Consider the following 15,883-nt stretch of genomic DNA (forward strand, 5'->3'; position numbering starts at 1 on the left):
TGCTACAAAGAAGTATCAATACTTAGTCTAGAAAAGATTATTCTGTGTCTTTTATATTGCCAGTTGTAGTACCTTCCTTTTTTTTTTAAAGCATTACTTGCCTTGCCTTTGTCTTTTCCCTTCTCTCTTTCCCTTTTCACACTTTTCCCTGGTCCCCTTTTTCTTTTTTCTTTTTTCCCTACCTTCCTTTTATTTTCCTTCTCATTTCTTCTTTCTTGTTGAGGAACTTCCCTCTACCCTGGAAGATCCATTGCTATTCTTCCATTTAAAGACATCTTAGACAGTTACTTGGAGGCACTGAGGGGTAATGTAGCTTGCCTAGGGTCACACAAGCTGGTCTGGGTCAAAGGTAGGTTTTGAACCCAAATCTTCCTGGTGATTTCCTTCCTATTGGTGATTTTACTTTTCTTCTTATTGTGACATTTCAAGTTGGATTCAATCACAATCTTTAAATATTTGAAAGTTAGTCATGTGTAAGAGACATTAGACTTGAGTTGATAAGCCCTGGAGGCATTACAAGGATAATGGGTAAAAAGTATACAGAGACACATTTCACATAAATATAAAGAATTTCCTAATAAGTGGACCTGGCTCAAGGCAGAGTTGTTTGCCTTAGATGGAATGAGTTTTCTGTCACTGGATGCCTTCTTGCAGTGGCTTGAGGATTACTTTCCAGGGATGCTAAAGAGGCAGCTTTACTTCTTCAGTTACTGGTTGGATTAGATGACCTTTGAGGTCCTGCCTAGCTTTGTGACAGGGCTATTCTAAATGTCTAGAAAACTGTAGGGAGGAGCTAACTACATAGCAGTCTGGTTCATATGTGAGAGCAATGGAAGGGATATTTGGGATAAGGGATCCAGTGGAATATCAACTCACATTTGGAACAAAACCTGGCGTCATTGCCTTCTCCAGCACAGCATCCCAGTTCATATCAGCTAAGTATGGAGAACTCTGAATATCTACAAGGCTGGAAAGACGGCTCTCGGGGTCTTTCGTGAGAAGCTGTGATTTCAAAAGAGAAGAAGAAAAGATATCCCTCATTTTACATGTTTAACAAGTTCATGAGGATGATGAGGATCCTGAAATTTAAGGGGTTAGAGAGATAAATATAGGAAAATAGTATTGCTTTGCATCAGTGTAGCTCCTTTTCTCTGAGGTGACCCACATATTCTGAGAAATTTCTCCTTGGATCAACAGGAAATAAGATCAGTCCAATGAAAGTTATAAAGCAAATCAGTCAGTTAATATGCACATAATTCTATGTGCCAGGCACTGTGGCAAATGTTGGGAATACAAAGTAAAACCAAAGATGATCCCTGTTCTCAAGAATCCCAGTTTAATCAGGGAAACAATATGCATGCAACTATATAAAAAGAAGACATATACAGGACAAATTGGAGATGATCATGACAGGAAAGGCACTAGAATTAAATGAGATTAGGTGAGGCTTGCTATACAAGGTAGGATTTAGTTGGGACATGAAGGGAACCAGGAAATGGAGATGAGGAGAGAATTTTTCACCATGGGGAACAGCCAATGAAAAGACCCAGAAATGAGATGTGGGGCGCCTTGTGAGAGGAACAAGGTGATGGGATATTCAGTCTGAGATGTCTATAAGGCAGTTGGAGATGTGAATCTGTATGTTAGGAGTAGTTAGGGCTAGACAATTAGATCTGGAAATCATTAGAATGGAGATAATAATCAAAACCATGGAAGCTGATGAGATCTCCAAGTCAAGTAGTATATCACTTAGTCCTCCTCCTCCATCACCACCACTATCATTACTACCATCTGACATTACATAATGCCAGCAGAGTCAATACGGCAAAGTTGATAGATTTGAAGTTGGAAGGTGTAGACCTCCGACACACACACTTACCATATCATCTTGGCCAAGTCACTTAACAAATCATTGTCCCAAGTAACGATTTAAAGTGCAAAAAGAAACACCATGCTGCATTGGTGGGGGGAATTTCCTCACTAGGAGTTCACTATAATTATGACATCACAAGTCAAGCCCACATCTTTGACCCCATAAAAGACACTAAAATTTTCAAAGTACCATATATTTATAATTCATCTTAGATTCACAACACCAAAGTAATCATTCTATAGCTATTAATGTCCTCTTTTTATGGATGAACAAATATAACAGCTAATATCTATATAGTGTTTTAATGTTTGCAAAATGCTTTACAAATATGTCATTTGATCCTCCCAATCCTGAAAGATAAGTGCTATTTCATCTTCCATTTTTAAAAAAATCTCAGGTAATCAGAGCTTATTTTATTTTTTAAAACCTTTACCTTCTATCTTAGTATTAATTTTAAGGCAAAAGATCAAGAACCAGAAAATCAGGGTTAAGTTACTTGCCCAGGGTCATATACAGCTAGGAAATGTCTAAGGCTAAATTTGAACTCAGATCCACCCAATTCCTGGTGCTCAATCCCATTGTTCTACCTAGTTTCCCCTGGAAAATAGAGTTTAAGTGACTTCCACTATGTACACTGCTATTAAGATCTGAAGTCATATCAAAAGTCAAATCTTCCTGATTTTTTCCAGCTATAGCTCTCTAACCATAATATTACCTAGCTGAAATTCAGAAAGAGAGCATCCATCACATAGCAGCTAGAGCTCTATCGATTTAAAGTCAGAAAGACCTGGTTTTGAATCCTGCCTTGGATCTTTACTAGCTAAACCCTGAGCAAGTCACTTGGCCCCACTGTGCCTCAGTTTCCTCATCTGTAAAATAAGGGAATTGAACTTGATGCCTCTAAGATTGCTTCTATCTCTATATCTTAGATTCTGAGATTTTATGGTTAAGTGACTTGCTCATGGATATAACAGCTAGTAAGTATCAGAACAAGATCTTCCTGAACCTGAGTTTAATGTAGTGCCAGTGAGATAATGTTGCAAAATGGACAGAGAAATTATTTCTGAGGCAGCACAATCTATGCTATTATGATTGAGTAATTTTCATGCGTTCATAGAGTCTGTAAGAGTCAGAACTATGATGTGTATTTAAAGTTGTGTCAATGTGTCAATTGAAGCAACATGGCATAGTTGACAGTGGAGCAATGGATGGAGTGTTATACTTGGACTCAGGAAGACTCATCTTCCAATGAGTCTTCCAAATTCCAAATTCAAATCTGGCATCAGATACATTCTAGCTGTGTGACCCTGGGCAAGTCACTTAACCTTATTTGCCTCATTTTCCTCATCTTTCAAATGAGCTGAAGGAAATGACAAGCACTCTAGTATCTTTGCCAAGAAAAACCCTAAAATGAGGTTAAAAAGCATCAGACATAAATGAAAAATGGTTGAAAGAAATGGTTCCTGAACTAACAAAACCTAAGTTCCAGACTCATATCTGAGGAATACTGGTGCTGGTAATAAAAAAGGAGAAAGGACCTAATTGTACACAAATATTTATGGCAGCTCTTTTTGTAGTGCAAAGAATTGGAAACTGAGGGGATGTCCATCAATTGGGAAATGGCTGAACAAATTGTGGTACATGTTGTTGATAGAATATTATTGTACTATAAGAAATGATAAGCAACATGATTTCAGAAAAAGCTGGAAAGATCTTCAGGAAATAAGACAGGGAGAAACAAGCAGAACTTAGTACCCAACAACGGCAATATTGGACAATGATTATCTATGAAAACTTGGCTATTCTCAAAAATGCAATGATCTGGGATGATCCTGAAAGACTTCTGATGGGGAATGCTCTCCACCTCCAGAGGAAGAACTGTTGGAGTCATCTTTCACATCAGTGTATTTATGACTTACTTTGGAGTTTTATTTATGCATGAGTGTGCTCTTATAACAATGACCAACATGGAAGTGTGTTTTGAATGACAATAAAATTATTTTTTTAAGAAAGGAATATTGGTTCTGGGACCCTGGGCAAGTTATTTAACCTCTAAGTGCTCTAATTAATTCTCAAAATCAATAAGTTTCAGAAAAGTTGCTGTCTCGGGAAGAGTTCAGAAAAACCTGGAAAGACTTATATGAACTGATGCAAAGTGAAGGGAGCAAAACCAGAAGCATAATTTATACAGTAACAGAATATTACACAATGATCAGCTATGAAAGATTAAACTATTGTCAGTAAAGCAAATATCCAAGATAACCAGAAGATACTCATGAGGAAAATGTTATCTACAACCAAAGAAGGAACTATTGGAGTCTGATTGAAAATCATAGCATGCTAACTTCCACTTTATTTCCTTCATGAGGTTTTTATTGTATCTATGATAATGTATCTTCTCTCATGACATTAGCAATGTGGAACTATGTATTACATGAAATAATGAGTATAACCTATATTAGACTATTTACTCTTGGGGGAGAGAGGGAGGGAGAAAAATCTTAATTCTAAAATGTCAGAAAGCAATTGTCAAAAATTGTTTCTACCTGTAAGTAAAAAATAAATAGTTTTTAAAAAACAGCAAAAAGAAAAACCTGTTAACTTATTGGTAAGGGGAATTTTCTCATCTTGAATGAAATTACAGCTCCAGTCCTTCTCCCTGGTTTTGTTGGAATAGTGAAGAAGTGGCAACAAATGAAAGAGATACTGCCAAGGTCAATAATATAGGACTTAGAAATACAAGGTGAGGAAGAAGTGCAGTCAAAAGTGACCCCAGAGCCACAAGCCTGGTTTCATTAACAGGAAAGAGAAGCCAAGAGGAGGTTCAGGTAGTTTCTGATAAGCGATGTGGCTCATCATACTGTTTGAGACAAAGTGATCTGAGATTTCATCTTTACCTGAGAATAGAGAAAATCATAATGGAGAACCAGCCTTCTGTGACAGAGAGATTAAAAGAACAAGATGTAATTCCTCTCCTAGTATTTTTTTCTTCTCTTCCTCAAAAGGGATGTGTCTGAATGGTGACATGGAGGACACAGAGAGCAGACAACATAATAATCTCCTTTGCATTACAATTATTCTTATGGTTTCTTTTGTTCTGCAATTTAGTCTACTCAAAAACTGGAAAAAAACTTAAGAGATTCATTAAAGGTTGGCAGCTTGTATCTTGATTTATAACTAACTCAAAATATATTGTGGAAAATTCATAACTTTTGTCTAAATGAATCAAACTTGGATATCTGATATATTACCAGTATAATTTTATGAGCAAGCCAACACTGAGTCACAAAAACAGTGTTAACATCCTTCATTGTTGTTCAGTAACTTCCAGTTGTGCCCAAGTCTTCATGACCCCATTTGGGCTTTTCTTGGCAAAGATACTGGAGTGGTTTACCATTTCCTTCTCTGGCTCATTTTACTGAGGAGAATACTGAGGCAAATGGGGTTCAAATGCCTTGTCCAGGGTCATATGGTAGTAAATGTCTGAACCCAAAGTTGAACTCAGTGCTTCCTGATTCCAGGCCCACCACTCCATCCACTACACCATCTAGCTGCCCTATTTATTTCCTAGTTCTGCCATTTACTATCTGGGTGACCTTGGGCAAGTTACCTAAACCCTTCGTGTCTCAGTACCAGCATTTGTAAAATTCAAGTTTTATGCTAATCTTTTATAGCCCTAAATTCTATGGTCCTAAAATTTAGAGAAATCATAAGAAAACTTAGAGCTAAAATAGAACTAGCTTAGAGACAGATTATCTGGTACAATCTTATTTTTTCCAAGATATTTGAAACAATTTCCTTCCAATAGCAGATGTGATATAGAAGGAAGAGCCCTGGACTTGGATTCAAAGGATTGAACCCTGATTCACTAAGAACTCTGTGACTACAAATAAGTCCCAAGTATCCTGTAAGTGCCTTGTAAAACAAAACAACCAAAAACTCTTCAGTTTTTCCCTGCCACCTACCTGCTTGTAGACATATTATATGTAATCCCCTTCCATGACTGACAAAGTAATCTTCCTAGAATATAAGCCTGACCATGTTATTCCCCTGCTCAAAAACCTTCTGGTACCCCTATTTCTTCAATGAAAAAATATAAATTCTTCAGCTTGATATTTTATGCCTTTTTTCATCTAATGCAAATCTACTTTTCCAGGACCCTTGTACATTATTCCTCTTTACCTACTCTTTTCATGCCAACTTAATATGTTGCTGTCCCCAAAGCTCACAATCTATATAGCCTACCTCAGTGCCTCTGTAGCAACTGAACCCTATATATTGCCTAAGCTCTTTAGAAATCTCTAGCTTCCTTCAATAACTTTCTTGAACCTCTTAATAGTCAGGAACATCTTGATGTCCCAAAACAGCATGTATATGCTTATTTGATTATAAGTTATATCCTACCTACCCTCTATAATAGAAGGTCCTTGAAGGTAGGACTTATTTTTCATTCATTCTTTTATCCCTAGTATCTGATAGAAGACTTTCAATATAATAGTAACAAATAAAAATTTAAAAATACTTAATCTTAAGTATTACCTAAATAAATTTAACTTAATAAATTAATTAATTTTAATAAATTGCCTTAACAATTTTAAAAATTACATTCATTCAAAGTTGGCCAACTTAAAGATTAGTCTGTAGAGTGGGGAATAGAGTTGATTAGGGTCTTCAAATTTATCAGTCCAACAGAGTTATTCTGGGACTTTGAGCTTACAAAAGTTGAGCCTGACCTTGGACCCTTCTGAGCCTCCCCTCCCTTACTTTCTTTTTAAACCCTTACCTTCTGTCTTAGAATCAATACTGTGTATTGGTTGCCAGGCAGAAGAGTGGTAAGGGCTAGGCAATGGGGGTCACGTGACTTGCCCAGGGTCACACAACTAGGAAGTGTCTGAGTCCAGATTTGAACCCAGGACCTCCTATCTTTGGGCCTGGCTTTCAACCCACAGAGCCACTCAACTGTCCCCTCCCTTACCTTTTTTAATAATGCCACCATTCCTTTACACCATGTGGAGGAGTAGTGAACCCGTTCCACTTTGAACATGTTGAGGATTTCATCAATTGGTGTGGCTGAATGGATTTCATAAGGTCTCTGCAAACAAAGAGGGAAAAAATGACAACTGAAAAATTGGCTTTCCTACTGAATATATCCACCCATCAACTGAGCAGGATCTGAGCTTTCCCTTTAGTGACCTTGTGACCCTAGTGAAACTATTTCATCTCTCCTTATTTAGAGCTTGAGGATAGTGTTTGCCATATCAGTGACTGCAATGAATAATTGAGGAAAGTACTTTGTAGACTTTATAACACTATAGTAGTGTACCAAGTGTTTAGGAAAAACTAACATCTCTGGTGTGAGGGTTTGCTGAGTCCTTTTTCAGGGCTGCCATTCTCCTTTGGTATACAACTTTCACCCAATTCTCATGTGTGACTCCAAGAAACTGTAGAATGCACACCAACCACAGCCCAGTAAATCATTTCATCAGATAGGCTAAAGGTAACTGATGTGTCACAAACTGGTCAGTGCAGCATGGGGTTATCTACACCCAGGAATTTAAGGACTTCTATTGGAAGAGGCAGATGAGAACAATTTGTTCCAATGGTTATAAAGGTGGCTTAAGAAGGCACTGTGAAGGGCTTAGAGACTGGTTAGATACTGAAGAAGCCAAGATCATTCACTGCATCTCAAGTCATCACCAGTTGTCTTGATTTTGGTCCTGCCACAGGGCCTGTATGACTCTGGAAGAGGTAAAGGTTCTTGAATTTATGCAACTTTGTCTCACCTAAATCCAAATTCATGCATGAATCAAAAGACATCACTGGTGATGACATTTTGGTCCTCATCAAGTTCAAAGAACAACCGCAAAGCACTATATAAGTGTGAGCTATTATTCCTTCACTTAACTCCTTTTTTGATGCCTCCTCATAGTATGTAGTTCTTGAGAACTCTGCCACTGCAGCATAAGCTCTGGCACATTTTCCCAGATTGCAAAAGCTTTAAATCTGAAGCCATTTGTGGACTGTTTCTGTTTTCTGGAGCCCTAATTAATCATCATTCAATCATTATTTATTAAACCCTTATGTGTCAGGCACTAGCTTTGAGAATCCAAAGAAAATATCACAGTCCTGCCTTCAAGGAGCTTGAGTTCCCATGGGAGAGACAACATATTCATAAAATAAACATACAAGAAACATAACGGGTCAATGGAAGGCAAACTTATAAGAGAAAGCATTAACAGTTGTTAGAACTGGAAAAGGATTCCTACAAAAGGTGGGGTTTGAACTGAGAGTCTTGAAGGAAGCCACAAATTTTAGGGGTTTTTGTTGTTATTGTTGTTGTCATTGCATGTCTAATTCAATGATCTATTTTTTCTCTTTTTTATTGAAAAAGTATTTAAAGATGCAAAATTTCCCCTAAATACTGCTTTGGCTGTATCTCATAGATTTTGATATGTTGTCTCCTCATTGTCATTCTTGTTAATTAAATTATTGATTGTTTTTATTATGTTTTCTTTGACCCACTTATTTTTAGAATTATATTATTTAGTTTTCAATTAATCTTTAATTTGTTTTTCCATGGACACTTATTGATTATAATTTTATTTCATTGTAATATGAAAAGGATTCATTTATTATTTCCAATTTTTTACACATGCTTGTGAAATATTTATGCCCTACTACATGGTCAATTTTTGTGTAGGTTCCATGAGCTGCAGAAAAGAAGGTATGTTCCTCTTTATCCACATTCACTTTTCACCAAAGGTATATTAAACCTAATTTTTCTAAAATTATATTTACTTCCTTTACTTCTTTCTTTTTTATTTATATTTTTGTTAGATTTATCCAGCTTGTAGAGGGGAAAGTTGAAGCCCCTACTAGTATAGTTTTACTGTCTATTTCTTCCTGAAGCTCATTTAATTTCTAATTTAAACCTTTGGAGTCTATATGATTTAGTGCATATATGATTAGTATTGATATTACTTCATTGTCTATAGTACCTTTATTAAACTTCCTTCCTTATCTATTTTAATTAAATCTATTTTTGCATTTGCTTACTACTGTTTTTTTTTAACTTTAGCTGAAGCACAATAGATTCTACTCTAGTACCTTGCTTTTACTCTGTGTGTGTCTTCCTGCCCCAAATGTGGTTCTTATAAACAGCTTATCATAGGATTCTGTTTTTTAATTCATTCTGCTATCCACTTGTTTTATGGAAAAGTTCATCGCCCTCACATTCACAGTTATCATTACTTTCTGTGTGTTCTCCATTTTAGATTTCCCATTTGATCCTGCTCTTTCTCTCTTCCTTCACTCTGTCCCTCCTCACAAGTGTTTTGCTTTTAATCACTTTTCACTTCTACCTCTTTTCTATTGCTCCCTCCTTCATCATATTTCCTTCCTACTTCTCTAAAGGGCAAGATAAAATTATATACCCAAATGAGTATGGTTATTGTTTCCTCTCTGAGTCAATTCCAATGAGACTAAGGTTTAAGCATTGCCTATCTCCACTCTCAACTTCCCTTCCACTATAATAGGGGCTTTTTGCACCTTTTTAGGAGATGTAATTTGTCCCACATTACCTCTCCCTTACTTTTTCTCTCAGTGAAATCCTTTTTCACCTCTTGATTTTTTTAATATCACATCATCAGCTTACTTCTGTACCTTCTGTCTCTCTCACTATATATATATATATATATATATATATATATATATTGCTTCTAACTGCTATGACAATGATAAACATTTTAAGAGTTGTAAATATCTTTCCATGAGGAAATTTTTTTTTAATATTATTTTATTTGGTCGTTTTCATACATTATTCACTGGAAACAAAGATCGTTTTCTTTTCCTCCCCTCCCCTTCCCCCCCCCCCCGCCTTTCCCTCTCCCATAGCCGACGCATGATTCCACTGGTTATCACATGTGTTCTTGACTCGAACCCAATTCCTTGTTGTTGGAGTTTGCATTATAGTGTTCATTTAGAGTCTCTCCTCAGTCTTATCTCCTCCAACCCTGTAGTCAAGCAGTTGCTATTCAGCGGTGTTTTTACTCCCACAGTTAATCCTCTGCTTGTGGGTAGTATTTTTTTTTAGATCCCTGCAGATTGTTCAGGGTAATTGCATTGATACTAATGGAGAAGTCCATCACCTTCGATTGTACCACAATGTATCAGTCTCTGTGTATAATGTTTTCCTGGTTCTGCTCCTTTCGCTCTGCATCACTTCCTGGAGGTTGTTCCAGTTCACATGGAATTCCTCCACTTTATTATTCCTTTTAGCACAATAGTATTCCATCACCAACATATACCACAATTTGTTCAGCCATTCCCCAATTGAAGGGCATCCCCTCATTTTCCAATTTTTGGCCACCACAAAGAGCGCAGCTATGAATATTTTTGTACAAGTCTTTTTGTCCATTATCTCTTTGGGGTACAAGCCCAGCAGTGCTATGGCTGGATCAAAGGGCAGACAGTCTTTTATCGCCCTTTGGACATAGTTCCAAATTGCCCTCCAGAATGGTTGGATCAATTCACAACTCCACCAGCAATGAATTAATGTCCCCACTTTGCCACATCCCCTCCAGCATTCATTACTTTGCATAGCTGTCATGTTAGCCAATCTGCTAGGTGTGAGGTGATACCTCAGAGTTGTTTTGATTTGCATCTCTCTGATTATAAGAGATGTAGAGCACTTTTTCATGTGCTTATTAATAGTTTTGATTTCTTTGGCTGAGAATCGCCTGTTCATGTCCCTTGCCCATTTGTCAATTGGAGAATGGCTTGATTTTTTGTACAATTGATTTAGTTCTTTATAAATTTTAGTAATTAAACCTTTGTCAGAGGTTTTTATGAAGATTGTTTCCCAATTTGTTGCTACCCTTCTGATTTTGGTTACATTGGTTTTGTTTGTACAAAAACTTTTTAATTTGATGTAATCCAGATTATTTATTTTGCATTTTGTAACTCTTTCTAATTCTTGCTTGGTTTTGAAGTATTTCCCTTCCCAAAGGTCTGAAATGTATACTATTCTGTGTTCGCCTAATTTTCTTATAGTTTCCTTCTTTATGTTCAAGTCATTCATCCATTTTGAATTTATCTTGGTGTAGGGTGTGAGGTGTTGATCTAAGCCTAATCTTTCCCACACGGTCCTCCAATTTTCCCAGCAGTTTTTATGAAATAGTGGATTTTTGTCCCAAAAGCTGGGATCTTTGGGTTTGTCATATACTGTCTTGCTGAGGTTGCTTGCCCCCAGTCTATTCCACTGATCCTCCTTTCTGTCTCTTAGCCAGTACCAAATTGTTTTGATGACCGCTGCTTTGTAATATAGTCTGAGATCTGGGACTGCAAGACCCCCTTCCTTTGTATTTTTTTTCATTAATTCCCTGGATATCCTTGATCTTTTGTTCTTCCAAATAAACTTTGTTATGTTTTTTTCTAAATCAGTAAAAAAAAATTTTTGGAAGTTCCATGGGTATGGCACTGAATAGATAGATGAGTTTGGGTAGGATGGTCATTTTTATTATATTGGCTCGTCCTATCCATGAGCAGTTAATGTTCTTCCAATTGTTCAAGTCTAGTTTTAGTTGTGTGGAAAGTGTTTTGTAGTTGTGTTCATATAGATCCTGTATTTGTCTCGGGAGATAGATTCCTAAGTATTTTATTTTGTCTTGGGTAATTTTGAATGGGATTTCTCTTTCTAGTTCTTGCTGCTGAGCTGTGTTGGAATTATATAGAAATGCTGATGACTTATGTGGGTTTATTTTGTATCCTGCAACTTTGCTAAAGTTGTTGATTATTTCAATTAGCTTTTTGGTTGAGTCTCTAGGATTCTTTAAGTAGACCATCATGTCATCTGCAAAGAGCGATAATTTGGTCTCCTCCTTGCCTATTTTGATGCCTTCAATTTCTTTTTCTTCTCTAATTGCTACTGCTAGTGTTTCTAATACAATGTCAAATAATAGAGGTGATAATGGGCATCCTTGTTTCACTCCTGATCTTAATGGGAATGGATTTAGATTGTCCCCATTGCAGATGATATTAGCTGATGTTTTTAGATATATACTGTTTATTATTTTTAGGAATGACCCTTCTATTCCTATGCTTTCTAGTATTTTTAGTAGGAATGGGTGTTGTATTTTATCAAATGCTTTTTCTGCATCTATTGAGATAATCATGTGGTTCTTGTTGGTTTGCTTGTTGATGTGGTCAATTATGTGGATAGTTTTCCTAATGTTGAACCAGCCCTGCATCCCTGGTATAAATCCTACTTGATCATGGTGGATGACCCTTCTAATCACTTGCTGGAGTCTTTTTGCTAGTATCCTATTTAAGAATTTTGCATCTATATTCATTAGGGAGATTGGTCTATAGTTTTCTTTCTCTGTTTTTGGCCTGCCTGGTTTTGGAATCAGTACCATGCTTGTGTCATAAAAGGAGTTTGGTAGGACTCCCTCTTTGCTTATTATGTCAAATAGTTTGTATAGTATTGGGATTAACTGTTCTCTGAATGTTTGATAGAATTCTCTGGTGAATCCATCAGGCCCTGGGGATTTTTTCTTAGGAAGTTCTGTGATGGCCTGTTGGATTTCTTTTTCTGATATGGGATTATTTAAGAAAACTATTTCTTCTTCTGTTAGTCTAGGCAATTTATATTTTTGTAAATATTCATCCATATCACCTACGTTGGTATATTTATTGCCATATAGTTGGGCAAAGTAGTTTTTAATGATTGCCTTAATTTCCTCTTCATTGGAGGTGAGATCCCCCTTTTCATCCTTGATGCTATTAATTTGCCTTTCTTCTTTCCTTTTTTTAATTAAATTAACCAGTACTTTGTCTATTTTGTCTATTTTTTCAAAGTACCAGCTTCTAGTCTTGTTTATTAGCTCAATAGTTCTGTCACTTTCTATTTTATTAATTTCTCCCTTAATTTTTAGGATCTCTAGTATGGTTTTCTTCTGGGGGTTTTTAATTTGTTCATTCTCAAGTTTTTTGATTTGCATTTCCAATTCCTTGGTCTCTGTCCTCCCTAATTTGTTAATATATGCACTCAGGGATATGAATTTTCCTCTAAGTACTGCCTTGGCTGCATCCCATAAGGTTTGAAAGGATGTTTCGCCGTTGTCATTTTCTTCAATGAAATTGTTAATTGTTTCTATGATTTCTTCTCTAACTATCCGATTTTGGAGTATCATATTATTTAATTTCCAATTAATTTTTGATTTGGGTCTCCACGTACCCTTGCCAATCAATATTTTAATTGCCTTGTGATCTGAAAAGGCTGCAGTTAATATTTCTGCTTTTCTGCATTTGAGTGCCATGTTTCTATGACCTAGTGTATGATCTATTTTTGTGAATGTGCCATGTGGTGCTGAAAAGAAGGTGTATTCTTTTTTGTCCCTATTTATTTTTCTCCATATGTCTATTAATTCTAATTTTTCTAAGATTTCATTCACCTCTTTTACCTCTTTCTTATTTATTTTTTGGTTTGATTTGTCTAAATTTGATAGTGGTTGGTTCAAGTCTCCCACTAATATGGTTTTACTGTCTATTTCCTCCTTCAATTCTCCTAGTTTCTCTATTAAAAATTTGGATGCTATACCATTTGGTGCATACATGTTGATTAGTGATATTTCCTCATTGTCTATACTTCCTTTTAGCAGAATATATTTACCTTCCCTATCCCTTTTGATCAGGTCTATTTGTACTTTGGCTTTGCCAGATATCATGATTGCAACTCCTGCCTTCTTTCTATCGGTTGAGGCCCAAAAGGTCTTACTCCAACCTTTAATTCTAACCTTGTGAGTGTCAACCCGTCTCATATGTGTTTCTTGAAGACAACATATGGTAGGGTTTTGGGTTCTAATCCAATCTGCTATTTGTCTACATTTTATGGGTGAGTTCATCCCATTCACGTTCAAAGTTATGATTGTTATTTGTGGATTCGCTGGCATTTTCATATCTTCCCCTAGTTCTGACCTTTCTTCTTTAGCTTTCTCCTTTTGAACCAGTGATTTACTTTAGGTCAGTCCCCCTAGTCCCCTCCCTTGAGATGCTTCCCTTTCTATCCCCTCCCTTTTTATGCTCCCTTCCCCTCCCCCCTCTCCTTCCCTCCCTTTTTGTACTCCCTCCCTCCTCCCCCTCCTTGATTTTCCTTTCTTTCTTGCCCTAATGGATAAGATAGAATTCAGGATCCCACTGGATCTAGATGTTCTTCCCTCTCAGATTTGATTTCACTGAGAGTAAGGTTTAAGTAATTCCACTTCACGCTCTCTTCCTCTCCTTCTCATATGAGAGTTCTTCCCCTCCCCTTCCCATGTGTATCTTTATATGGGAAAGATTATTCTATTGATTCCCCCCCTATTTCTTGAAGTTAATCTTAGTATTATCGCGGTTCCCCCCCTCCCTTTTCCTTTCTTTGCCACAACTTTCCGCAAATCTTCTTAATGCCCCAATCTTTCCCTATGCATGTTTCTTCTAACTACTCTTATGATGATACAATTTATGAGAGTTACACAAAATATTTTCCCCACATATTAATATATATAATTTGATGTAAATGTAGTCCTTATAGAAGAGAGTTTGACTTAAAGAAAAAGATAAGATTTATCTCCTTTTCCCTTTCTTTCATATTTACCTTTTCATGTTTCTCTTGCTTTCTGTGCTTGGATATCGAACTTTCCACAGAGCTCTGGTCTTTTCTTAGCAAATGCTTGGAAATCTTCTATTTTGTTGAATGCCCATACTTTCCCCTGGAAGTATATAGTCAGTTTTGCTGGGTAGTTGATTCTTGGTTGGAGACCCAGCTCTCTTGCCTTTCTAAATATCGTGTTCCATGCTTTGCGGTCTCTTAGTGTGTTAGCCGCTAAGTCGTGTGTGATCCTTATGGGAGCCCCCTTATATCTGAAGCTCTTCTTCTTGGCTTCTTGTAGGATTTTCTCCTTTACTTGGAAGCTCTTGAATTTGGCAATTACATTCCTAGGCGTTGTCTTTTGGGGATTTAGTATAGAAGGTGTTCTATGAATCCTTTCTATTTCTATTTTGCCCCCTTGCTCCAGAACGTGGGGGCAATTTTCTTTTATAATCTCCTGTAGAATAATATCCAATTTGTTGTTTACCTCTGGTTTTTCTGGGAGACCGATAATACGGAGATTTTCTCGTCTTCCTCTGTTCTCCAGGTCTGTGACCTTCTTAGTGAGATATTTTATGTTTTCTTCCAATTCATTAATTATTTGGGTTTGCTTTATTGATTCTTGCTGTTTTATCATCTCACTTTCTTCGAGGTGCTTAATTCTCGTCATTAGGGACTGGTTTTGCTTTTCAGCCTTGTCTGCCCTTCTATTGGATGCTTCGAGTTCTTTTTCCAATTGAGCATTCTTATCTGTCAGACAGCTGATCTCTTTCTCCCATTTTTCTTTCCAGAAGGTTTCCATCTTTTGGATAAGTTCCAGTTTGAGATCTTCCAGAGCTTGTTGATAGTTTCCATTTTGGGAGGCGAGTTCTGAATTTTTTTGGATTTCCTCCTCATTCTCCTCTTTTCCTTGGGTACTTCCACCATAAAAGTTTTCAATAGTCACTTTTTTCCCTTTCTTCCTGGAGGCTTGATTTTGGGCCATGTGAGCCATGGTGATTTTATTCCCCTTTCCTTTTTGGTCTGGGGTCTGGGTTATATGAGCGGTTTTTCTGTGAATTCAGGTTGCTTCAGACTAGTTCTTCCCAGCCCTGAGCCCAGGTATTCAGCTCCGCCCAGATAATCAGCGCGCGGTGTTCAGCGCAGCCCGCCCCAAGTACAGCTCCGCTGGGTTCTCCAGTGAAAGCGCCCTGAGACGTTTTTTCCTGGCAGTCCCCAGATCCCAAGGACCCTGGAGTGCCCCCCCAGACAGAGACGCTCCCCACTCACTTGCTGTCCCGGTGAGCGCTCAGGTAGCTCACTCTGGTTTAGTGGGGGAGGTTGGGTGGGGGAAGGGCGGCTCAGTTCACTTTTCTGTGCAAGCTTTTCCTTCTTATTTTAGT

At 37.2% G+C, this 15,883-nt stretch overlaps 1 protein-coding gene across 1 annotated transcript in view; it reads right to left on the reverse strand.

Annotated features, from left to right (window-relative positions):
• The window catches only part of STK32B (serine/threonine kinase 32B), a 384,972-nt gene that overhangs the window by 24,258 nt on the left and 344,831 nt on the right, over positions 1-15,883 (reverse strand). Inside the window, exons 8-9 of the mRNA XM_007496744.2 lie at positions 6,849-6,965; positions 877-1,002 (exon numbers count right to left, since the gene is read on the reverse strand). Of these exons, the coding sequence (XP_007496806.1) occupies positions 877-1,002; positions 6,849-6,965 (243 nt within the window). The remainder of the gene's footprint in view (positions 1-876; positions 1,003-6,848; positions 6,966-15,883) is intronic.

The sequence above is a fragment of the Monodelphis domestica genome, chromosome 6, assembly GCF_027887165.1.
Source record: "Monodelphis domestica isolate mMonDom1 chromosome 6, mMonDom1.pri, whole genome shotgun sequence".
Lineage (NCBI taxonomy): Eukaryota > Metazoa > Chordata > Mammalia > Didelphimorphia > Didelphidae > Monodelphis > Monodelphis domestica.